Genomic DNA, 26,236 nt, shown 5'->3' with positions numbered 1-26,236 from the left:
AGTATCGCTCATTTGTGTCTCCATCGATCTTGGGTTGAACTACACCCAAAGGAATGCCCATTGTCTCCGTCCATAAGTCTCCTTGGAGGCAACCGTCCAAGACCTCGCTGTGCAACACCATATGCTCCTGCATCCCACTGCATATCCCTGTACTCCTCAACCTGGCACTGTACCCTGCGGCCTATCCCTATACACCACTGGATACCTTGTGCTACTGCTCTACCATCCTGTACTGTCTCGTATCCCGCCTGTTTCATTGTACCTGGCACTCCCCACGTGTACTCGATGCGATGTGAGTCGCTCAATGCAAACCAACATGCTACATCAAACAACCACACATCTCCATGCTCCTCTGCAGGCCACTGCTCATCTCTGCATACCTCTATACAAAACTGGATGCTAGGGTCTAAAATTGGGGTCTGTATGCATCAGGTCACATGCCTCTACATAACATTGGACTCTGTGGCATATCTCTTTGCATGCTTGGGTACCACTACCTACTGTTGTACCACCCTGTATCATATGCCATCTTGCATGTGCCAACGCATCCACCACTCTGCTAGTAAGCCTTGCATGATGTGGGCTACATCTCCCCATCTGCCCTGAAAGACCTGAGCGGCCTGACTCCTCATATGCCAATGGGAATGACACTACTGTGCCTATCCTCAGTAGCTCCAGTGTCCAATATACCAATGAGAGAGCACCGTCTCCATTTAATGCCCTGTCTGGTGTACTGCCGATGCCACCTCCTCCTACCAGCTCCTTCTAGAGTAGGCTAATCACCCTGTGACTCCACGCACAGTCAATATGCCAAGACAACTCATGAAATCTGTTTGCTCCCCTGTCAAACCATCTTGTCACTAGTGTTGTCTGAGGCTTTGATGGAGATCTGAAAATGTGTGTGCGCCCAAACGTCAGATCCATCACGCAGCTACTACCTTCACCTACCGACTCTATGATGTGATGAGAAATCCCACCTGGATTCCAACAATAGTCTGGCCTTCAAGTCCCTCTAGTAATCCATGGCCTCTACTGAAATGTGGCCATGGATGTATCCAACCGCCTCGCTTTCTCCATCAAGTACCATCTTAGTACCTCTTGCCATCCAATCCCAAAGGAGGCATCGAATGTACAATCCCATGTGGAAGGAACAAGCCCTCTAAGCTAATGCGGTGTCATACTCAACTCATGTCGCTTAGTCCTGCTAACCTGGCCATCCCCTCGAGTATGTCTAGACAACTCTACCTCCCTCAATCCAATGCGTAAGGGTGGGCTAATAACACTGTAGATCTCGTCAGTGTGCCTCTGAAACGAACTGTGCTGAAATCCCAACGTGTGGTCTCTATGCTGCCCCTCATCAATGGCTAGCCCAAAGGATGGTTGCACATCCTCCTCCATCATGGACTCAACATGAGCCTCCAACTGCTCCTCCATAGACAACCCCAACCATATCCACCATGAAGTCAGGACAAGATCCTTTGACCCCAATTTCTCGCAGTATATACACGAGAGTTTGGAACATTGCACCAATCAGCGGCCCAGGCACGGGACCCAGTCATCATTCTTGACCCCAAAATTTATCGTTAAATGCAGATGGTATAATTGCATTTGGCTTTTAATTTTGATTCCTATCTGATTATATGTCACAGAATATTCTGATTTTTTTGATGGGGATGTCCCTCAATTTTTTCCGGAGAACATAGGGTGCATCCCTCAGCTGGTTTGGGGATGCTCTCTCTCTACTAGGTGCAGGACAGGCATCCTCAGACATCCAATCAGGATGTGTGGGACATGTTCCCACCCCATGTACTCCTCCCTAGGCCAGGGATGTGTCCCTGCCCAGGTACGCATCTCCCAAGACTAGGGATGCATGCATAGGGTTGACATAGAATAAAAAAATATAAAGAAAGAGGGGTGGTGGTGGAGGGAAGATTTATTATCATCCACATGACCCAAACAATCCCTGGAACTTGTTTATTTTTCTATAGAGAGCTGTGGCTGACTAAATACTCCGTTTACGCATTGCCTCACAGGGCTTCCAGATCTGTGGAATGATAACAAAAAGGGAACCTTATAACAATGGTATACTAATCTCCAATTAGTATATGGTTTGTTCATCTATGTATGTGCCACTTGTTAAATCTGATTGTTTGACCTGCAACAAATATTTTTTTATGCCATTAGTTGCTTATTGTGGATCAAGCAAAGCTTCTGTTTTGCTGATTAGAAATTTGAGCATTTTCTTCCTTTCTTTTTCATATTTATCGCTCTTGAGGAAGAGGTGGCGGGGTGATGGCAGGGCTGAGTGAGTGGTTGGTTTGTTAGTAGAGATATGCAGACAGAGAATGAACAAATGCACAAACTTAAAAATATAAAAGTTATCACAACATGGTATTTTAATGGTTTGAACAAATGCACAAACTTCAAAATATACAAGTTGTTATTACAACATGATGTCAATGGTTTAAGTAGTGTGTAGACTGAATTCTTTTTGTGTTTCCTTTAGATCTCGAATAGTTGTTTCAGGTTAGCTACATATTTTGAGAGCTTTACTGTCTACTGAACAAATCTGAGCATTGTTCTGTTGGAGAAAAAGAGATTTATTAATTGGATATTTTTGGTCTTCAGTGTTGTCCATGGATCCAGTTATAGGAGCTATTGCAGCTGGCAATGTAGTGGTTTTGAAACCATCTGAAGTGGCCCCAGCAACATCTTCTTTGCTTGCGGATCTTATACCAAAATATCTAGATGATGATGCGATTCGTGTTGTTGAGGGGAGTGTTGCAGAGACAACAAGTCTATTGGAACAAAAATGGGATAAAATATTTTATACAGGTATTGATCATGAAAGTTACAATTTTGTTAATTGTTTGATATGTTAGCATTCTAACTTCCAATTCTGCTATATTTATAAGGTTTCACCTTCTAAATAGTTGTGCTCTACAGCTGTTTTGGTTCCCTTATTTTCGTCAAGTTGATGTTCTAATACTGTGACATATTCAGAAAAGATGAGGTACATTTGGATAGTATTGCTTGTAGTAACCTTGGCAGTAATCAATGATGATATTGGAACTACTGTTCTATACAAATTATATTCCTTTACTAGATACATAGGCTTGATGTTGGGCTAGTGTTGAATGGTGGAAATTGTCAAGTGTATTCCCATGCCATCATTTCACTTCTATTATTCTATACACAACATTGCCTCCTGTGACAGTCACACGTAACCATGCAATGGGGAACTTTGGTTGGGCTAGTGTTGAATAGTGGAAATTGTCAAGTTGTAGTTAATTCCCATGCTATTATATCACTTCTGTTATTATATACACATAACTACCTCCTATGACAATGACAGGCACCCATGCAATGGGGAACTCTGGTCCCTATTATTGCCAAGGGAATGAACTCACCGTGGTTCCAATAATTCCATCCATAAACTGTTCTAAATCCCTAAAAAATGAGCACATCACAATACTTCTACTAATATGAAATGGCCGGGCCTCTTAAAAGAACATTCAGAACCAAGTTTGTTAGAATATAATAATATATCACTGTTTAATATTTACATAGGTGTATGTCAACTAAAGTAATGCTGCACTTTGAATTGAAGAATGTTAGGGGACTTGTATTTTCAGGTAGTTCAAAAATAGGAAGAATTGTGATGGCTGCAGCTGCAAAGCACCTTACTCCTGTAACCTTGGAACTGGGGGGAAAATGTCCAGTCATTGTTGATCCCACAGTGGACTTAGAGGTATTTTTGGTTACTGGACCAGATTATCATATATTTAAACAAGATGATGTTTGATTAGCTTGTCTGATGCTTCCATTGTTTATATTACTCATGCCAAAGGCATAATCATGTTGTTAATTTAAAGGTTACAGCAAGGCGAATTGTAGCTGGCAAGTGGGGAAGTAATAATGGACAAGCATGCATTGCCCCGGATTACCTTATAACACTGGAATCATTTGCTCCTAAATTGGTATGTCTCGGAGTGCCAATGGAGGTTAAGCAGATTTAATTTGCATGACAATTCCCTCTAGGCTTTATGCTAGCTATCTGAAAGCTCTCATTCAAGTCATGGAAGCTTTAACCCCTTCACTTGCTTTTTTGTTACTTGAAGTAAGATATATGTTTGTTTGGTGCTTTGCATGCAGATAGATGCTCTAAAAAATACATTGGAGAAATTCTATGGAAAGGATCCAGTTCAGTCAGCAGACTTGTCTCATATTGTCAATTTAAGTCACTTTGAGCGTTTAACAAGGCTCTTGGATGATCCAAAGGTGTCAGATAGAGTCATCTATGGGGGTCAGCGAGATGAAAAGCAATTGTAAGATCTTGTTGAGCAGATCATCATCTTCATTTTCTATCTTTTCATTGTTACAAATTCACAGATCTTTTTCAAGCTATTAAAGAATATGCATATGAAATTATGAATCATTGCATCATTTCCGTGTATGTGCATATATCAGATATAGGAGAGATAATATCATATTTCTGTCTTTCACCCATTTCTTCTGGGATTAGTGAATAATCTCTAGCTTTACAACAAGTATCATATAGTGTGACATGTTTCTGAAGACCATATACTTGTTCACTGGTAAGATGTTTATGCTCTCGTTATTTCCATATAGATGCTAACAAGAGCAGGGCTAGAGTTTAAGGAAACCTCTTGCAATAAATCTCCTGACAGCTAGTAAACGTTCAAATCACCAATCAGTATAACTTGTTTTTAATTCTCTTAGGCATAGTGACAGTGTTAAGGTAGATTTACCATTGGAACTTCTGGTACATATACAGATTAAAATTGAACCCAACAATCTCTGTTTCTGCTTCCTTGATACAAGTTTAGAGATAAGTTGACTCACTTGCAACTATTTGAACTTCAAAAATAAATCTAAAATGAATGAACAGAATCATGTATTCAAGACAAATCCAAAGATCACAGAAGAATTGATAAGTGAATTTTATGATTTCCTTTTAAGGGTTTATTGATTCTTAGTGTGATATCAAGGGATATTACAACGATAGATACCATGTAATAAATTAGAAACATTGATTGATACTACAATTAGAAACCTTTTTCATTTTAGTTTTTTGAAATAGGAACTTAGAAGGCACCTTGTTATCAGATAATTAGGATTATTTAAAGAAAATCTGAAGAAGAAGATAGAGACACTAAGCTTTTGGTTAGAACTACTAAGCTTGCGAGAGTCCTAGTCATTTATGACTTTCATAAAATCTAAACTAGAAACATAATTAAAATAGAAACCAAATTATAACCAACTCCTCAAACCTGCAAAAGAATATAAACAGAAGAAGAATAGAAAAACAAATCAGGGGGAGGTAACTATAACTCTTGCAACTTAACATGTGAAAGTTGAAACTAAGAAATATTGGCCTGCTAAAACTGACAAAAGAAAGTGTCATAAAGATACCATCCATTAATGGCCATGGGAACGTCTAGGGCTTATGCACACTCAGCAGCCAAATCTCCAGTAGATTACATTTAGAACTGTTGGAACCTGCCACTAACTGTGTTTAAACTCCAACCTTAAACTAAATCTCTGTAAAATATCTTCAAGTCAAGCATATATGTGTTGATCCTTAATTTTCTTTCAACTCTTTTTAAATAGGACATCTGCCAGCAATTACCATCAGAAGAGTATTCTGTTCCAGCCAGTAATATGATGGAAACAACAACCCTAATTCAGTGGTAAATTATTATTTTCTCAATCATGGAGCAAAGCAACATCTTCACAAGGGTGAGAAGCCACTTGACCATGATATTTCTCAATGGGTACTGACTGATATTGCATGCTTCTGCCCAAAGAAACATGGGCAAATATAGATCAAGAATCACAGCCCTGGTTGTCTCTATGATGGACCTGATATTCCTCTTTGCAATCCCATTCTACTGAGGATTTTAAGGTACTATCAACTCCTTGATCCCTTCACCCTTACAAAAGAAATCAAAGTCCTTGGAGATATATACCCTCCTCCATCATTTGATCTCGTTGCGTTAATCTTCTTATCAATTTGGTTCTCCAAATGAACTTTGAATTATAGGAATCTATTGAAAAAATCATTGTTCATCTTCATAAAATATATGTAGGTGTTTCCACAAGAGTCTGAATGAAACATAATAAATGTTACTTGTCAATGAAGTTGATCACATAGGTCCACATGCATTTGAATGAATCAGATCAAGAATCCCTCTTGATTGTTAGTTTTTGTAGCATCAGATGGTGTTCTAGTCTCAAACTTTGTGGAGAGGCTAAAAGACAGGAGATCTCCAAAGCCTAGAAATCGTTTCTGGAAATTCCGCCTAGAGATAGCTCAATTAAATTAATTGACCATTATTTAATTTTTTCATAAGTCTAATTTAGGAAAACTAGTTAATTAATTGAGAAAGGTGAGAATTCTCTAAAAACTCACATGGATCAACTCAGAAATGATCTCAGCCATCGATAAGGATTAAAACGTGGCTATTGGTGATCCAACTTGAGATTATAAGAGGAAATCAATGGGGTTGAGGAGAAACACACAGAGCGAGAGCCAGTAGAGCGAGTTCCTTGGCAGGTCGAGCTATCCAGCTGCAGAGGTCAAGCAGAGGGGCAGAGATAGTGATTTCAGAGGAGATTTCTGGTTCCGGAGGGTCAAGAGAGGAGGCCGTATTATTTCTCCAGGATACTACGTAGTAGCCTCAAGAGGGCAGTTCAATTTAGCTGAGCAGGAGGAGGATTCAGTTGCCGGAGTTCGAGATAATTTTGTAGAGGGCCGACGGGTCCTTTCCAGAGCAGCGATAGTCAGTCAAAGGCAGATTCGACGCAGGATTGGGTTGAGCTTTAGAGGGCATGCGCAAGGGTGACACAGGAGTTGTGTGGAGTGTTTATTTGTGGTCGCATCGTATGTGCTCTAGCGATGAAAATTGGTGGAGAGGTTAAGGCACATAAGATCTCCAAGACCCAGAAATCGTTTGGGGAAATTCCACTCGGATGGAGAGATATTAAAATAATTAATATTTTTAATGGGGTTCCTAAGTATAAACTTAGGAAAATTAAAATATTAATGTGTATTAATATAATATGGGTGAGAAAGTTCTAAATGACGAGGATCAAGGCAAATCTAATCTTCGCTGTTGATTAGGGACTTAATCTCGACCGTTGAATTGTCAACAGGAAAAGTATAAGAGGAGGCTTGAGGGTTAGTTGGAGATACACCAAGTTGATCAAGAATTTGATTTTTGGGGTAGGGTCTGCTGAGAAATCGAGTTAGTGATTTGTTGCAGCGAGGGGCAGTTCGACAGAAGGCCGAGAATACGCAGCAGAGAGGCAGAGATAGTGTTGGAGAGACAACGTAGAGCCAAGGAGAGCTGACGCAGAGGCAACCAGAGTTGACGTAGAAGTAGTCGGGACTGACGCAAAGGCTAAGAGGGGCAACACAGAGGATGCAGAGGGCTAAGAGGCTAACGCAGAAGCCGCAAAGGCTTGCAGAGCTGACGCTAGGCAAAAGAGGCTGTGCTGGGTGATTTTCGTGGGGCAGACTGAGTGCTGGTGAGCTGATGTAGAGCCGTAGGAGGGTGATGCAGTCCCTAGACGGTGACACGGTTCCAGAGAGAAGCTTGGAGCAGATTTCGCTGTCCAGCTAAGGAACTGTCGAAGTCACTGTGGGGTTCATCATCCGGTTGCTGATCAGTGGGAATATCTATCTCTGAAGAGAGGTACTTCTGCCAAGGAAAATCTCTGAGGGGTGAGCCATTTCTAGCACCCTAGTTGTATTCAGAAACTGCATAATAATAAAACCCTCATATCTGTGGCACTAGTTTTCCCGCATTAGGTTTTTCCGGGGACGATTGTCCAAAAATAACAGTGTCCCTTGTGTGTTTGTCTCAGTTATTTCAGTTGTTGATCTGTGTATGTGTGAATGCTACATTTGTGTTTATTTGGGTATTTATATTGATAAATAACTTGTTAATTGAAAGAACAAGTAGGAGATAATAAACCAGAAATGTAGTAGGGATTTCTAATGTGTCAGACTTAGAAATTTCCACATGGTATCAGAGTGTTGCAGATCACAGGAGGACTGAAGGCACCGACCGAAATCTGAAATTTGCAGCAGTAGCAGTTGTCCCGAGAGACAACGTTGTTCCGGAGCAGAAGCAACTAGAGAAGAAGTGATGCAGTGCCTGTGTCAACATTTCGAGCCAGGAGGAGGGTCGGCGTAGAGGCAGAGAGGGGCAGATCAGACCTACGTAGTGCCCAATCATCTTTCTTAGCCAGGAAGGATTGATGTTGTGGCCAGGAGGAGCAGATTCAACCTTTGCCGGGATTGCACAGAGCCTGAAAGGCTTAGTTTCTTTAGTTGCCAGGGCTTGAGGAGCTGTGGGCAGATTGTGATTTAAGGACCTGGTGGGACGTTGTTTTTGTCGATACAGAACAATGTCTAAGGAGGCGGGACCAAGGTAGAGGGAGTCACTACCTCGACAAATTTCTAGCCAAGAAATCCAAATCCGAGTTGCAATTGCAAGGAGGATTGGAGAGGAGCAGTTCTACAGTTGGCTAGAGGATTTCCAAAAGGAAAATCAGGACTTAGAGGGAGATTTCTAGGAGGGGAGTCAAGACTCAGAGGGACTCCAGAAGAGGAGCTGAAATGGTAGTGAACGGACTAAGGGATCAGGACAAGTTGAACAGGGCTTCCAACTTTGTCATCTGGAAGGCCAGGATCCTGGCAGTCTTGGATTGACATCCCATCAAGGACTATGCCTTGAAAACCTTGGCTATCCCAGTTAACCTAGTTCAGAACGAGAAGTATGAGGATGCAATGGCAAGGGCAAAGTGCATGATCCTAGATGGGGTCAAAGATCATGTCATACCACATATTGTTGAGAAGAACACAACAAAGGAGATGTGGGACACCTTGACTACCTTATAACAGGGCTCTTCCATACAGCGAAAGATGCTATTGGAGAATCAGTTGCGATCATATCAGATGCAGAAAGGAGAGCAGATAGATCCATTCCTTCTTAGGTTGCAGGAGATTCACAACCAACTTACTTCTGTGGGGTCAACACTGGATCCAAAATTTATGGTTAGGACTGCCCTAAATGCAGTCTTTGAGGAGTGGGAGGCATTTGTCCAAAGTATTTTGGGCAAGGTCACTCTTCTTGGTTGGGAGGAGATGTGGGCAGCTCTTCGCCAAGAAGAGATCAGAAAGATGACCAAGGCGGGGAGTAGTGGCAAGGGAGGTCGAGTCAAGAAAGAGGAGGATGCGGCTCTAGCATCAACGGGACATCAAAGGAAGAGGAAGAAGAAGGACATCTCCAAGGTTAAGTGCTTCCATTGTGGGGAGCTGGGACGTTATGCATCCCAATATCCCAAGAAGAAAAATAAGGGAGAGGCTTCCGATTCAAAGAAAACTCCAGCTAAGGCAGAGAAAGAGGTCGAGAATGATGACGATTGTGGCATGAGTGCTCATGCACCTCTAGAGAAGAGGTGGGGAAACATCGAGTTGTAGTTAGGAGGACTACATACTAGGGGTAGGATCCTTGAGGTGCCCAAATCTTGGATCACATCACTATGGGAGCCCTTAACGATAGTAGCATGATGACAGATGTCGGGTGGAGCAAAGTGTAGTGGAACAACAAGGCAACACAGTGGAGGTTGCAACAGTGCGAGAGGCACAGAGGTGTATGCAGCAGCGCAGTGGCAGTAGAGGGAGCACAGGATAGCAGCAGAGGCAACTTCAGCATCACGAGGCTTCCAGACTGACTGGGATGTCGATATTTGGGGGAAGTCAGTTACCTACTTCTCGGTAACTGAGTTGCAGTGAAGCAATTAGCAGTGGCAGTGCTAGGGGCAGCATGTTGAGAGGGAGTTGCAATACAGATGTAGTAGTGGCAGTGGTAATGTCATGGGCAACATTACAGGGAGCAACAGTGCAGAGGATGTGAGGCAGCAGGCCAAGCATCAACACAGGTATTGGTGTAGAGGATCAGTGTGATGTTTCAGTGATGGAGCGTTACTAGAGCACATTCCTCGCTAAGAGGGAGTGTTGATTTGTGGTAGCAGCGGATGTGCTCTAGCCATGAAAATTTGTGGCGAGGCTAAGGCACATAAGATCTCCAAGACCTAGAAATTGTTTGGGGAAATTCTACCTAGATGGAGAGATACTAAAATAATTAATATTTTTAATGGGGTTCCTAAGTATAAACTTAGGAAAATAAAATATTAATGTGTATTAATATAATATGGGTTAGAAATTTCTAAATGATGAGGATCAAGCCAAATCTAATCTTAGCCGTTGATTAGGGACTTAATCTTGGCTGTTGAATCATCAACAGGAAAAGTATAAGAGGAGGCTTGAGGGTTAGTTGGAGATAACCAAGTTGTCAAGAATTCGATTTTCTAGGGCAGGGTTTGCTGAGAAATCGAGTTAGTGATCTGTTGCAGCGAGGGTAGAAGGCTGAGAATACGTAGCAGAGAGGTAGAGATAGTGCTGAGCCAAGGAGAGCTGACACAGAGGCAACTAGAGTTGATGCAAAGGTAGCCGGGATGACACAGAGGTTGAGAAGGCTAGCACAGAGGACGCAGAGGGCCAAGAGGTTGACGCAGAAGCCGCAAAGGCTTGCAGAGCTGACGCTGGGCAGAAGAGGTTGCGTTGGGTGATTTTTGTGGGGCAGGCTAATGCTGGTGAGCTGATGTAGAGCCGTAGGAGGGTGATGCAGTTCCAGAGAGAAGCTTGGAGCAACTTTCATTGTCCAGCGAAGGAACTATCGAAGTCACTGTGGGGTTCATCATTTGGTCGTTGATCAGCCGGAATATCTGTCTCCGAAGAGAGGTACTTCTGCCAAGGAAAATCTTTGAGGGTTGAGCCATTTCTGGCACCCTAGTTGTATTAAAAAACTGCATAATAATAAAACCCTCATATCTACAGCATCGGTTTTCCTGCAATGGGTTTTTCCGAGGATGATTGTCCAAAAATAATAGTGTCCCTTGTGTGTTTGTCTCAATTATTTTAGTCGCTGATCTATATACGTGTGAAGGTTGCATTTGTGTTTATTTCAGTATTTATATTTATAAATAACTTGTTAATTGAAAGAACAAGTAGGAGATAATAAACCAGATAATGCACTAGGGATTTCTAATGTGTCAGACTTAGAAATTTCCACACTGAGGGGTCCGAGTTTGCCAGTTCGAGTGGCCAGAGTGAGCAAGGATTGCTTATGGAGGAGGGTAAATTCCCTTAGATGTTTTTGCTAGTATTTCTCCCAGGAAAGATCGCCAGCTAGGCGTCCATTTCATTGTACTCAAAATTTCACTGCTGCATAATAATAAAAAACCTCAGCTGCTGCACTGGTTTTCCCACATTGGGGTTTTCTAGGGACATGTTCAAAAATAACTGTGTCATAGTTGTGTGTGTGCTCTATATTTCTCAGTTTCCAGTATTTTATTTTTTGCAATGTTTTTTATTGGTGAAAAATTGCGGTGTGATTTATTCGTTTTTTGTCGTAGCAAATAAACTGCGTAATTAACAATTAGAAGAATAAATTTCTAGTTGTTGCAATTAGACTTGTAAATTTTCACATGGTATGAGAGCGTGTTTGACGAATTAGAGGCTCAAAGACAAAGAGGGAGAAATTTGCTGCTCAGAGAGAGCAGCAGCACAATTTTTCTAGGGGCTGTGTAGTGCCTAGCCAGGCAGTGTGAATTGCTGGACAAGGGGTCGAATTTCTAGTTGTGCCTAGGAAGTGATTCCAACAGGCAGAGGGAGTAGCAACGTAGTAATTTTTGCAGAGCAGACTCTTGATCTGGGCACAAAGGGTTTGTAGTAGTTTGCAGTAGTAGACTCAGTGCTGTTTGGAAGAGAAATTGCACACACAAAGAGAGTTTTCTGAGAGAGTTTCCTTTCAAGGAAGTTCATGATTTCTAGTTGCAGAGCCAGAGTTAGCTAGCAGGTCTGCGCATTCTAGAAGGGAGTGCGAATTACAAAAGTTGATAGCCACGCAGGAGAGGAGGAGATTCCTGTTTATTTCCTAGTTGTGATATTTGCATAAAATGGCCTCAACAAGGCTTAGAGATTAGGATAGATTGGATGGTGCATCCAACTATGTCATTTGGAAGGCTAGGATGTCCTTTCTGCTAGATGAGCATGGTCTGAAGACATATGCAGAGAGTGTTGTAGTAGAACCTACAGACTAGCAACAGCTAGAAAACTTCAGAAAGGAAATGGCCAAGGCGAAGTGGTTGATCCTAGATGGAGTCCGGGACCATATAGTCTCATACCTAGTGGCCAAGAATACGACCAAAGAGATGTGGGACGCTCTCTTGTCGCTATACCAGAATCCTTCTGAGAATTGAAAGATGTTTCTGAAGAAGTTGGGGACCACAAAGATGCAGAAGGGAGGAGTTACCCCCTATCTCACTAGAATTCGTGATGAGCTTGCAGTTGTAGGAGAGAAGCCAGAAGACAAAGAGATTGTGCGTGTTGCTCTCAACGGTTTAATGGAGGAGTGGGCTACCTTCGTCCAAGTTATATCTAGACAAGATACACTACCTGGATGGGATCAGTTGTGGGCAGACTTCACTCAGGAGGAAACACAACTTGCTCTAGTCAAGAGTAGTCTTAGTGGCAGCAATATCAAAGGATTGAAGGGTGTGGAGGAGGTCGAAAATGTAGCCCTTGCATCAAAGGGAAAGGCAAAGAAGGGTCACAGTCGAGGACAAGGCTCATAAGGAGGAGGAGAGAAGAAGAAAAAGGACCTGACAAAGATTAAGTGCTTCAGGTGTCATGAATTTGGTCACTACAGTACCCAAGATCCTTAGAGGAAGAAGGACAAGAAGGAGAAGCAGGAGCAGGCAATAACTTTGGTAGAGATTAATCAACTATCCTCCAGGCTAAAGGATCAATTCGCTTTGTATGCAGCTATACCTCCAAGAGAGAGGTGGGGAGACATCAAGTTCTAGACTTCAGAGTTGAGCATAGCTAGGCAGGGTCCATCGTGGTAAGCATCAGATGATGTTTCCTCTTGGATCAATACCCTTGCTACAAGGGCCCACAATATTCAGTAGCAAATGGATTAGTGTCATATTGATGCAGACAATTCTTGAGTGACAGTTACAAAACTAGTAGTAGTTAGATGTTGAGGAGCGCAGTGCAGTTGCAACATAAACAAACTCAGTAGACAGTGCACAGGCTAGTAGTAATCAGAGACTCTGGAGACAGTTGTAGCGTGAAGACACAGTTGGTTAAACTTTGGATTTCAGTTGGAGTAGTTGCAGCAACAACAATAACACGAGATCAATTAGATGCAGTGCATTGGCATAGTTGGCAGTAGTATAGTTGTATAGTGCAGTGTTAACAACAATATAGATGTAGTATTATCAGAGTTGCGCAATAGTTGTTGGACAGTGACAGGTAGTCACAGTTGTTATAGATCAACAACGTATGGATGATGTTATGGGAGAGAACACCTTCCTCGCTAAGAGGGAGTGTTTGTTTTTGTAGCATCGAATGGTGTTCTAGTCTCAAACTTTGTGAAGAGGCTAAATAACAAGATATCTTCAAAACCCAGAAATTGTTTATGGAAATTCCACCTAGAGATAGCTCAATTAAATTAATTGACCATCATTTAAATTTTTCCTTAGTCTAACTTAGGAAAACTGATTAATTAATAAGAGTTATTTGAGAAAGGTGAGAATTCTCTAGAAACTCACACGAATCAACTCATAAATGATGTTAGCCATCGATAAGGATTAAATTGTGGCCATTGGTGATCCAACTGGAGATTAGAAGAGGAGGTTGATGGGGTTAAGGAGAAACACACACAACGAGATCCAGCTGTGCAAGTTCCTTGGCAGGTCGATTATCCAATCGCATAGGTCAAGCAGAGGAAGAGAGTTCAAACCAGAGGGGACACAGAGGGGTAGAGATAGTGATTTCGAAGGAGATTTCCAGCTCTAGAGAGTCGGGAGAGGAGGCCGTATTATTTCTCCAGGAGGTTGTGTAGTAGCCTCAAGAGGGCAGTTTGATTTAGCTGAGTAGGAGAAGGATTCATCTGTCAGAGTTCGAGATAATTTTCCATAGGGTCAGAAGATCCTTTCCAGAGCAATAACATTCATTCAGAGGTAGATTCGAGGAAGGATTGGGCTGAGAGTTAGAGGGCCTGTGTAAGGCTGATACAGCAGTTGCGCAAAGGGGTCTGAGTTTGCTAGTTCGAGTGGCCAGATTGAGTCGGGATTGCTTGTGGAGGAGGGTAAATTTCCTCAGATATTTTTGCCAGCATTTCTCTCAAGAAAGATTGCCAGTTCGGCGTCCATTTCATTGTACTCAGAATTTCACTATTGCATAATAATAAAAACCCTCAGTTGCTGCACCGGTTGTCCCACATTGGGATTTTCCAGGGACATCTGTCCAAAAATAACTATCATAATTTTGTGTGTGCTCTATTTTTCTCAGTTTCCAATATTTTATTTTCTACAACGTTTTTTTATTGGCGAAAAATTGTCGTGTGATTTATTCATTGTTTGTCGTAGCAAATAAATTGCATAATTAACAGTTAGAAGGATAAATTTCCAGTTGTTGCAATTAGACTTGTAAACTTTCACATTGATACATGCTGACTTCAAAGGAAAACAATATTGGCATGCTCGATGAGTGCATAGCCCTTGCACATCTCTGTCTTTTCTATCTTGAAGTCCAACAATCCTTGCACCATGTTCTTCAAGGGAGGTAATGCTCCATAGTGTAGATGACCAAATATATTGTGCCAAAGCTCACAAAGTTGGTTATTGTCACGCACTAGGACTCCATGTTTGACTAGATCCATAACCAATAAGTAAAGGCCACACTCTTGCATACTTCTAGCCAAAACTTAACTAGGGTCTTGAATGTGTTTTCTAATAATACCTTTTTGATCATTAGACTCAACCTCATGTCTAAGATTTGTCATGGGTGAAACCAAAAGCTAATTTTTCATCAAACCAAGATCATATAAAATATTACCAAGCTCAAGAACATCACTTGAAGGCTTGCAAAGAGAGATTAAACCTACATATGTAACTAGATATGTGGCATCATCACCCAATTCCACCTCCATGTAGGCTTCCTGCTTCTAAAGTCTATTGAACACCTTCTTATTGAAGGTCATGTGTCTTGTTGTCGCAAAATCTACTCGGCCTTGGAGAGGGAAACTTTACAAGGCATAAACTAGACTAAGAGACAACAATGGGGTAGTGGTCCACTGTCACCATAGCCAAAAACCCCCTACTCTTTACGAACTTTCATCAATGGGAGGAGTCTTGGTAGGAGAGAGATTACTTATGTTAGATATTCTAAGGTTAATATATAAGATGACCTCACTAGGAGAACTTCAAGAAAGGCATAATTTAGGTTCAAGACTCCACAAAGGGACATTTTGCTTTCTATGATGAGACCTAGGAAAGAAGGCACAAGACCTAGGGCTTGATAAATTTGACAAATGTTGTAGTTTCCAAAGGTCAAGGCTAAAAGAGAAGGTTTCCAACAATATGTACTAGCAATGCCAAGGTTCATGAAACCTTCAAGAAAGCCCTTAAGTTAAAGCAATGCGAAACTAGGGTTTCTCTTAGGAAAACAGCTAGGGCAAGAAAGTTTATGGATGAAATTGAAGTGGATGCCCTCCAAAAGGCTATATTTTGTGGAAAATACTATCCCCTTGATTTTAGGCTCTCCAAATACCAGAACTCTACTTTCCTAGTGATACACACCAAGCCCTAGTTTCCTAGCGCGACCTTTAAAGGGCCGAATCAGGAGAGAGAAAATATGGGTAAAAATAGAGTATGATCATCAACCAAGATCTCCAATTCATCCACAAGAGAACAAATTTGTGCTTGTGAGAAGCTTCTTACTTTTGATAAGCTTTATGATGATTTTAGCTAGGAGGAGACTAGATTCGATATTGTTTTAGCTAGTGTGGAGGAGAGTTAGAACTTAACTCTTATCAAGAAGATGATGGAAGGTGCTAAGAAACGAGGACTTCACAATCTTTCTGTTTTGCCTTGCCGTGTTTTTGTTGTTTCGACTTTGCTCTTTCCTGGGCCCTTAGGGTTTGTTTATAGGTTTATTTTGTGTACCCTAGGGTTTTGATAGATTGTCTGTAATGTGTACTAAGGTTCCTTTTGAAATAACCTTCTTGCATACCCATTTGGGTTTTATGTTTCCAGTAGAGATTGCTATCCCCTGTTTGTATTTTTGGAATGCGTCTTTGCATATGCAAAATGTAATTTCATTCCTCTTTGATGAATAAAATTATAGGTTTTATTTCTTTCGAGAAAAAAAAAAAAAAAAAAAAAAAAAAAAAAAAAAAAAAAAACGAATTTGGATTGGTAGAAGAATTTCCAATTTCACTTCTACTTTCCTCAATATTCATTGCAGCAAGAGAGATTTCCAAGTTAGGACATTATGGATCCACATCCCATTCTTTACAAGGTCTAGTACTATATTTTGGACCCCTATGAGATGCAAGGCAAAGGTTGGAATGTACATAAACAAGATCCTCCACCTTTTGCGAACCCAACCTATTGTGCTTCACTAAATGAATAAAACTATAGGTGGTCCAATTTCTTTTTGTTGATGAAGAGCTTGCCACAGTGTATGGAGGTTGATACGTGTTTCAAGAGGGCTGGAATGCATATCGAAAATTTACATGTTTCATCCCTCTTGAAATGTGTTTCAAGCACATTTTAGAGTTTCCATACTAAAACTTGCATAGCACGGAGGATATAATGTTCCAAATAGAAAATTTTGTAGAAAAATGCTTACAAATTTGAGTTGTTAATCCCTTAAACAATTTGAACAAATCGAGTCACAAATTTAACGACAAAAATTGAAAATATAAACAACTGAAGAATAAACAAGATACACATGCAACAAACCCAACCTTATTTTATTAATATGTAATATGCTGATATAAGAAAATGGGAATGGCTGAGGTGATGGCCTCAAAAGATCTGCGACAATGCCACAACTAGCCTCCAAAATAAATCGAAAATCTATCAGTTGCAACTTGTGAATTCTGGATGAATTCACCAAGGAGAGAGATGGGTTCTCGCCCACTCTCGCTGAATCACCCAAGGGTTTCCATCCTGGGGCTCTGCTGAAGCTGGGAACCCTTGGTTCCCCAAACTTCTCTACAAGAAAATGCTCAACTCAAGGATGTGCCAAATGATCTCGTCCTTCTCCTTTTAAAGACTCCAAAGATAAATCCCCAAGCCCCTAGAAGCATCTTATTTTATTATTATTCTTGTTGGACACCTAATTCGCTAAGGGTTAAGGTGTAGAAGTTGAACAATCAAAGGGAGTCCAAAAGACCTTGGAAGATGAATCCAAGAGTCACAAGACTGTATTATAAATGTATGTATCTATTAATAGAAATGCAATTCATGTTTTATCTCTCATATTGTGTCTTCACCATGGTATCAAAGCGGGTACGCTCTTAACCTGCTCAATCTTGTATGAGCCACTTGTTTTTTGTGGCCAATCTGTGCATATAAGTTCTGACATTTCTACTCCCTATCAGAAGTGTTTCCTCTGCTCACCAAACCTACTTACAGAAACTCTGTAGTCTGCGTTTAATTCCCTGAATTTCTGCATCTGAGCTTTGCATTGAAGCAACTGCGTATTCTCTATGCATTGAGAGGGACATTCCTTTTACTAAATGATGGCCGCTGCTCTTGATATGTGGGATGTATACATTAAATTGTGTTGGACACTGTGAATTTGGTTGACAACATTGAAAACTTAAACGTTGTATTCATTCCGGTCAGCTGCGTTGAGTTCTATACGCTAGTGTTGAAGCCCTACTGGGAATGGAGTATTGAAACAGTGGTATGCATTTTGAAGTTTATATGCCTGTTGCTAATTAAAACTCTATATATGCGTTGGTCTAAATCTTTATATATCATTGAATTCGTTGTATATATTTGTGTTGGGCATATCTATAATATTTGGTGCGTTGAACGAATACAACAATGTGGTGTATGGAAAGCATTTAAATAGTGAGTCAGATGCGTTCGTCGTAGTGAGTCAGATGGGTTGGTCCATGTTTAAATATGCAACGTATGCCTTAGACTGTGGAATGTGATTACAAATCTGACCTCTGCGATGTGTTGAAGGCCGTGCACAGTGTGGGTTTCCATTCTTTGCATATCACTTGAAGTTTTGAACAAGTTTTTGTGGGTCAGACTCGGTCTTGAGATTGTTCAAGGCTTGTTCTTTTTGTTGTATGTGGCCAACGTAGAATGTGAATTGACTATGCTGGTTGAGCCAAGGAGATTATCAACTTTGAATACTCTCTTGCTATGATAGGCGACATTTTAAAATCCCACTGAAACGCGGTTTAGAAGGAAGAAGCCCAAATTAAGGTTGAAATGGCATGAGACGATACACTCGTCATAGTCGGTGGAGTTCTACAATGGAAAAAGATTTCAGTGGCCGCTGTAGTGAAAGAAGAGAACATCTCTGAGCTTGGCCTAATGAATCATTTTAACAAGAGCCATGCAAATATTTCTAATGGTGTGAATCCTTTCATATTTTCCTCGGAATGTTCATATTCGTACCCAGTTTATCTGTACATCCCTCACTAAACACAACATCGATCATTGTTCGACCTTCTCCCTGATATTTTGGCTTTGCCTAGCTTGAAATATTTTGATATTTCTCACAACCAACTTTCTGACAATCTATGTCTTAGTAAATAATTTAATGGGTAGTATTCCAGTTAGTATTAATACTTGTAGAAATCAAATTTCTACTGAGTTCAATTCTTCATGGCTATCTGTGTCTCCTCCCTCATATGAGTGATCTATGCAACTCCTTCATGAAAACTGCACCCCTGTCAAATTTGAAGTTTCGCTCAATCCATCTCTCAATCCGTATGCTAGGTCCAAATCATTACCGTTGTCGTTTGCAGAACATATTTTTTGTAACTCATTCCTGCAACAGGTATCCGGGTTCCAACTGTGTGCCAAAAGGGACGACGAGAACCTGAGAACATCGATTTGCATGTAATAAAGGTGACAGTGAATCTGTGTTTTTTCTAAAGGTGCTTGGCGAATTCAACAGAAGGGATGAAGAGTTTAATTAATTCGGCTTCCCATTCTAGTACTAAAAAAAAGAGTTTAATTAATTGTTTGTTTTGGACATCCAATCCTCGCCAAAATATAGAGCCCTGTAACTTTGGTGAATGTGTATACAACTCTTTATTCTCTGCGATGTGCCTTGGATAATTTTTGTCAAAGTTCGATCCATTAGTTATATGATTGGCTGGTATGCGTTGTGATTTGCTTTATTTCCTATGCGGGTCCCATTCAATTTTGTGTACTAAAGAGCAGACAACAATTCATTGCTTCGTTATGGCTTCAATGACCTGGTGAGTTGGCCCACGTGGTGTTGAGCAATGGTATGTACCAGTAAATTATGATTTTAACAAACGCCAACCTCAAGCTCGAAGTTATTTTTATGGTGTGTACTGAAGGGAGTCGTGTATGGTATATTATGCATTAAATCATTTTTTAAGATTATGCGTTATGCTGGTACGCGTTTTGTTGGTACTTGAGTTGACTAGTGTGTTGAAGTTTTTATTGGTGGTCGACGGCATATGTTGAATAGTATTTTAAAAACTTTGAACAGAAAGACATACTCCATTGATTATGAGATGGACTTTTAAAGGGGCCAATATATATTGCATGGTATATGGTGAATGGTCCTTACATATAAGATAGGTGAATACATCAATGATCCTTTACATATAAGATAGGTGAATACATCTATTTTGGGAAAATTGTCGATACTTCCATTTGTTGAACTTGAACTTGAACTATTGACAAAATGGCTAGACATACTGATTTGTTAGAACTATTAAATACTTTAATACATTCCACTGATGATGGTATGGTAAAAGTCAGCAAAGCCATTCTCATAGAAATTCAAACCAATTTGCAAAATGCACAAGAAAATATCGAATTTTTGCAGCTTGAATCACAGCTACAACAAGAGGAGTTACATAAGCGTAGTCATCATTCTGAACTTGTCTTTGTTCAGGACAATCCTCTCTTTGAGACTGAAACAGAATCACATCAGCTGTCGGAAACTAATCAAGTCACTAAAAAAGAATATTTGCATGTAGACACAGAAATTTAGCCTGCACTTCCCAAGCCCATCATCAGACCTTGGGAATAGATTGTCAACAGCAAGCACAAAACAGGTCTTGGATATGATAAGGAGGTGTCCTTTCATATTCCAGATTACTCAAAGCCCATCAAATTTCAGAGTGTCAGATTTCTTCATGACAACTCACCTTCACATGTTCCAGATTCTGCTCCTCCACATTCGCAGCCAAAAGTTGTCAAATGCCAACATTGTGACCGAGTTGGCCATGTGAAAGATCACTGTTTTGATCTTCACCTGTGCAAGCATTGTGGTCAGCACACTCATTCTTCACACAGATGCTTCAAAAACAAACCTCTTGCAAGAACAAAGATTCACCTTGGATGGATCGCTTCTTGGCAATGGGCTTCAACAACCAAGAAGATATTTCAGTCATATGTCAGAATTTCTTCTAGAGTATTGAAAAGTCTTGTAGTTGAGTTCTCTTCGTCTTCTCACCTTATATTTGACAGGGGGGGAAGTGATGGTCATATACAAGTTTCAAAGAGCCACAACGTGAACCTGTTGCCCGAGCCTACAGCCAGTGACAACCATGCCCAGATTCAGAATTGTAGCCAGAGACACAAAAACCCCTAAGCATGCCTTTGGTTGGTGGCCTTCCTTAAACCACCACAGATTTCATACCTCCCTTTTCTAGGTTGAAGGTCTCCCTCTCCAAAGCATTAAGGAGCACTTCTTCTAGCAGAAGACTTCAGCTAAATGCCATATTTGGAAGAGTTCCAGGAATCACACTAAGCATTCCATTGGTTGGTGGCCTTCCTTAAACCACCATAGATTGTAGACCTCTCTTTTCCAGGTTGAAGGTCTTCCTCTTTAAAGAATTGGGAGCACTTCCTCTAGAAGACCTCGGCTTCTTACCAGATTTGGAAGAGTTACGGGAACTGCACTAAGCGTTCCAGTGTTGGTGGTAATCCTTAAACCATCGCTGGTTGAGACCTCGAGTTCTCCCACCTTATGCCATCATCTTAGAGAGCACATTCAACTTATTGTTGTCGTGCATTGTTGTATTTTTGTATTAGAGCTCTCTTCTTGGACTCATATATACTAACTCAGATAAAGGGGGGGAATGTTGGACACCTAATCCGCCAAGGGTTAAGGTGTAGAAGTTCAACAGTCAAAGGGAGTCCAAGAGACCTTGGAAGATGAATCCAAGAGTCACAAGACTGTATTATAAATGTATATATCTGTTAATAGAAATGCAATTCATGTTTTATCTTTCATATCTTGTCTTCGCCATGGTTGTGTCTAATAATTCTAGAAGCTCCTCCCTTGACTTTATCTTAAGTGACTTTTTAATTTAATTTTATTTCACTTAAGTCACTTTTGGCCTTTTCCTCCAATAAATTATTTTCTTTTTTTAATTAAATGACTAATTAAAGTCATTTTCAATCTGGGAAAATTGTAAATCACCCACCATACTCTCTTCGGCCACTAGAAGTCACTTCTCAGTGTCCCGTCCTGTAGATATTCTCATTCTGGTTCCAACAAGCTATTACACTGAGGCATTCCATCAAATGATCCTCCCGAAATGTCATCTCGAGCATAATTAATTAAGTCAGGCCCAATAATAACCCCGTGTTTTGAAAGTTGTCGGAATGCAATGGAACGAAAGAAAAATTGTGTGGATGATGGAATATGTCAAGTAAATGCCACCAGATCCCATAAAAACTCCTATGGAACCCTTGATGTAATCATGCTCTTGCGGCCTGACCATCATCACATACCCTGGAAACCCATCATGGTTGTACTATAGAGGAAAATAAATATAGGGACACGACAAATCCTTCTGCCCCAAGATTGCTTGCCCTCAAGCAATCTGTACTTGTCCACTGTAGAGGCGTATGCAAAATGATACCAGGATCCTATATGAACCACTAGACGACCTCATGCCTCCATGCAATCCAAACATGAATGGATTCCCCTATACTTGGATCCCAAGCCCATCTCCGACTCAACCTTCTATCAATAGATCCACCTAGATCCCAATGCCAACATGGCCAATCATCGTCCATGTCCCATGGCTCTGACTGTGTTATGACTCTAGCCATAGATGTTGCTCCACCAACAGAATACCAACTCACCACCTCTCTCCAATCCAACCTCTTGCATAGGTCGAGATCAACCCCACTCTGTTGATGTAGGGCTACTGCTACTGGAATACCGGTGAACTGTCAGTCCACATCCCACTGCCCACTGAAACATGCAGTGACCCTGTCACCTAAGCGCCCCTGTTGCACTATGCCCTTGAATAAAAATATCGCTCCATCAATAGGTACCAACTCATGATCTCCTGTCGATCCAATGCATGGACACCTGTGTATGGAACAAGCCTACTATGTTAATGTTGGTCCATGCTAAACTCATGCTGCTCTTCTTAGTCAATCAACATGATCTATCTAAGAAATTCTGCCCCTCTCTGTAATGGGAAAAAGTGGGCAAGATGTGCTGCAAGCCCTGTCTATGTACTCCTGGAGAGGGCTGTTGCTTGAAAGTACTGTGGCACTGCTAGCTGCCTGTGCATCTTTCTGCTCCTCATCAATGGATGGTCCAAAAGATGGTTGCTCATCCTCCTCTATCATGGATTCAACATGAACCTCAAATTGCCTTTCCACAAATGGTTCATCATGTATATTGTGCATATCATCCTCTTCAACTTACTAATGCTCCTCTATTTGCTATCCATGTTGAATCACTAGTCCCTCATCTGGCAAGTATGCTCCCTGGACAATTTGTTGCTCATCATACTCCTCCGTCTCACATGGATGCATATCTGGGTTGTTGCCAAAAAATCCACATGATCGCTCATGCTCCTGAGAGGTATCCTTGTAAAAACCCATGGACTTAACTATTGAAGAAGAATCCTTAGACTGAAATTCAAAAGGAGTCTCCTTTATCAAGATGAGCCATTTGTGGAAAGCCAGTTGGAGGTTCATGTTGAGCCCATGATAGAGGAGGAAGGTGTCACCCGAACATGAGTGGTTATGCCCCCAAGGTTCCTTGCAGATGAAGCAAAGACCCTTCCTCCTTAACTCATTTTTGTTGCATGATCCACCAATCCTGGGCATCTCCTCCCTGGTCAGCTGTATTTTGAACAACCCAATGTTTTTCTCTACCAACCTTCGACTAGTTCATAAGCAACAAGTGAGACCAACTGTTCCTTCCTCCAAATGGCCAACAATCTAGACTGCAACTCCCTACAAATGGCATCACGACCTGCCATACATGAAGACAAAATGGACTGCATGTGTGTTTTGGCTGTGTCAGGATGATGTTTCCTAATGCTAAAAAACATTGGAAGTTGGAACATTTGGAGAATCAGGTCATCACACTCTAGATCAAACATGATGTCATATGTTCTAACCATGCCATGACTTCTAGAATTTCTAGCTTCTTCCCAAAGGTGGGGCCCTCGCTATTATCCAAGTTTTGAAAGGTCTCCACTATTAACCTGAAAACTCTCCTCATAATGTCATCATTGTAAGGGGGTGTAGGTGTGGTCAACATCATGATACTACTGAGACAAGAGGCAAATGGAAGTTTAACCCCTTCACAAGGGTGCTCCAAAAGCTTGTGTTGTACTAAGGCAAGCATCACTGGTTTTAGAGCCCAAATCAAGCTCTTCCTATCTGACTAGTCCACCTTGGAAAGGGGTGAAGCCAGTTCTTCCAATTTGATGAGGGCTTTTACTGTAAACCCCATGAATCTCAAATTTGTCTCGAGTGCATAAATTTTGGGTCGCAACGCATGGTCTTCCTGTGGTTGCTCTTGCTTTAGCATAGTAAGTATCTCCTTGGAAAAGGTTTTGTTGATTGCTGCTGCTAGTTTATTAAGGAAATTTATAAAAGTTTGATCCATGTTTTAGTTGAATAATAACACGTGACTAGCAAACTCAATAATATCTTCTCTCTATTTACTAATAGACAATCTCTTCAAACTTTAGTCACCAGCAATTGACAAATATTTCTAGACTTTGGCTCATACATTTGGCATCAAGTCAGACTCAACCATGCTCATGATAACAACAACGTACATGCTCTCATCAATGATATCAACAGTCCCAAGGATACTCAATTCATCTCACTGACAACAACATACATGACCATTACAAAACCAACAAGACACCTCAAACCCTAGTAGCAGCTATTATGACAAACTATGGCAATATCTAAAACCTTGACATCCAAGACCTTAGTAGTGTTGGATTTCTACGTCTAATGGTTAGAAACCCTTCATGTACTTTACTAATTTATTCCTACCTACTTGTTCTGTTAATTAACAAGTTATTTACCATGTAAATACTAGAAATAAATACAAGTACATGCTCAACACATTACAGATCATCAACTGAAGAAAACAGAAACAAGTACACAAGTGACACCGTTGTTTTTGGACTAATGTCCTCGGAAAAACCCAATGCGGGAAAACTGGTGCAGCGATCTGAGGGTTTTGATTTATTAAGCAGTTTCAGAATACAACCTGGGTGCCAAATCCGGCTCACCCAACAGAGAAAAATCTCAGCAATAGTACCTCTCTACTCGGAGACAGATATTTTGGCTGAAACCCCGAATAAACACTTTGACAACTCCCAGCTCCAATCTGCCTCACGAAAACCCCAGTGTCAGCCTCTAGGGATTCCGTCAGCCATTTCTAGCCCAACGTCTGCCCAGCGTCACCCTAGCTCGCCTTGGGTCAGCCTCTGGAGGCACTGCGTTAGCCCTTAGAGCCTCTGCATCACCCACGCTGGCTCTCTGAGGTACTGCGCAGCTCCTGGCTGCCTCTGCGTGAGCCCTGGCTGGCTCTGTGTGAACCTCTGGTTGGTTCTGCGTCCCTCTCTCTCGACTTTTGCGCTGATCCTCTTGGTACTATCTCCGCCTCTCTGCTTCTGTATTCACTACCCCTCAGCTGCAACTCTGATCACTCCTTCGATTTCCTCAGCAAGCCCAACCCCAGAAAATCAAATTCTTGATCAACTTGGTGTGTTCTCCAACTGATCCTCAAGCCTCCTCTTATACTTTTGTCGTTGAAAAATCAACGGTCGAGATTAAGTCCCTAATCAACGGCTAAGATTAGATCTGGCTTGAGCCATGACTTTTGGACCATTCTAACACAATTTTATATTAATTCACATTAATATTTTAATTTCCCTAAGTTTAGACTTGGACTCCATTAAATTATTTTAATATCTCCCAAACTGTTTAGAATCTTCCCAAACCCTTTCTGGGTATTGGAGATCTCACGTGTCTTAGCTTCTCCAACTATTTTCGTGGCTAGAGCACATCCGATGCTACCCTAAATCAACACTTCCTCTTAGCGATGACTGTGCTCTAATAATACTCCTCACTGAGCATCACTCTGATCATTCGGCATCGGTCCCTGTGCCGATGTTAGGCCTGCTGCCCATCACCTGCACTACTGCATCCTGTATTGCTACCCATGGTCCTGCCACTGCCACTGCTGCATCTGTAGGGCAACCCCTCTCATCATGCTGTATCGTGTTGCCCATAGCACTGGCACTACTAACTGCTGCATTGCAACTCAGTTACTGAGAAGTAAGTAACTGATCTCCCAACTCTGACATCTCTGTCAGGCTAGAGACACCCTCGATGTTGAAACTCCCTCTGTCGCTGACAAGTGCTCCCTCTCTGACCTCTGCGCTGCTGCAACAACTCCATGCATCTCGCACCGTTGCACACCTCTCTGTGCCATCTTGCACTGGTGCAACACTCCCGTGCTTCTCGCATTGCTGCCTCATGCTGTCCTGGGAATCCTGCACTATAGCTCCCTCTGTCGCTCCATCCGCATCCGTCTCTACTGACATCGCCAATACTACTGCTCCTCTTCGGGGCTCCCCTAACAAGGTCTAATCTAAGAGGTTGGGTACCTCGAGGATTTTGCCCCGCATTGCCTTTAGTTTGTCTAACTACAGCTCCATGTCTCCCCACTTCCGCTCAAGTGGTGTGTGTGCACTCATGGCACAGTCATCGTCTGTCTCCACTTCCTTCTTTGCCCTTGCTGGCGCAGCCTTGGTCTCGG

General features: G+C 41.5%; 1 protein-coding gene across 1 annotated transcript in view; it reads left to right on the top strand.

The window, feature by feature from the left end:
* Positions 1-26,236, top strand: part of ALDH3H1 (aldehyde dehydrogenase 3H1) — a 99,445-nt gene that overhangs the window by 57,250 nt on the left and 15,959 nt on the right. Inside the window, exons 4-7 of the mRNA XM_089394629.1 lie at positions 2,629-2,835; positions 3,636-3,751; positions 3,876-3,980; positions 4,156-4,328. Of these exons, the coding sequence (XP_089250755.1) occupies positions 2,629-2,835; positions 3,636-3,751; positions 3,876-3,980; positions 4,156-4,328 (601 nt within the window). The remainder of the gene's footprint in view (positions 1-2,628; positions 2,836-3,635; positions 3,752-3,875; positions 3,981-4,155; positions 4,329-26,236) is intronic.

Source organism: Pinus tabuliformis, chromosome 1_2, assembly GCF_031772625.1.
Source record: "Pinus tabuliformis cultivar Carrire ecotype Pingquan chromosome 1_2, CPIR1, whole genome shotgun sequence".
In the NCBI taxonomy this organism is placed as follows: Eukaryota; Viridiplantae; Streptophyta; class Pinopsida; order Pinales; family Pinaceae; genus Pinus; species Pinus tabuliformis.
This window is presented reverse-complemented; position numbering and strand designations above follow the sequence as displayed.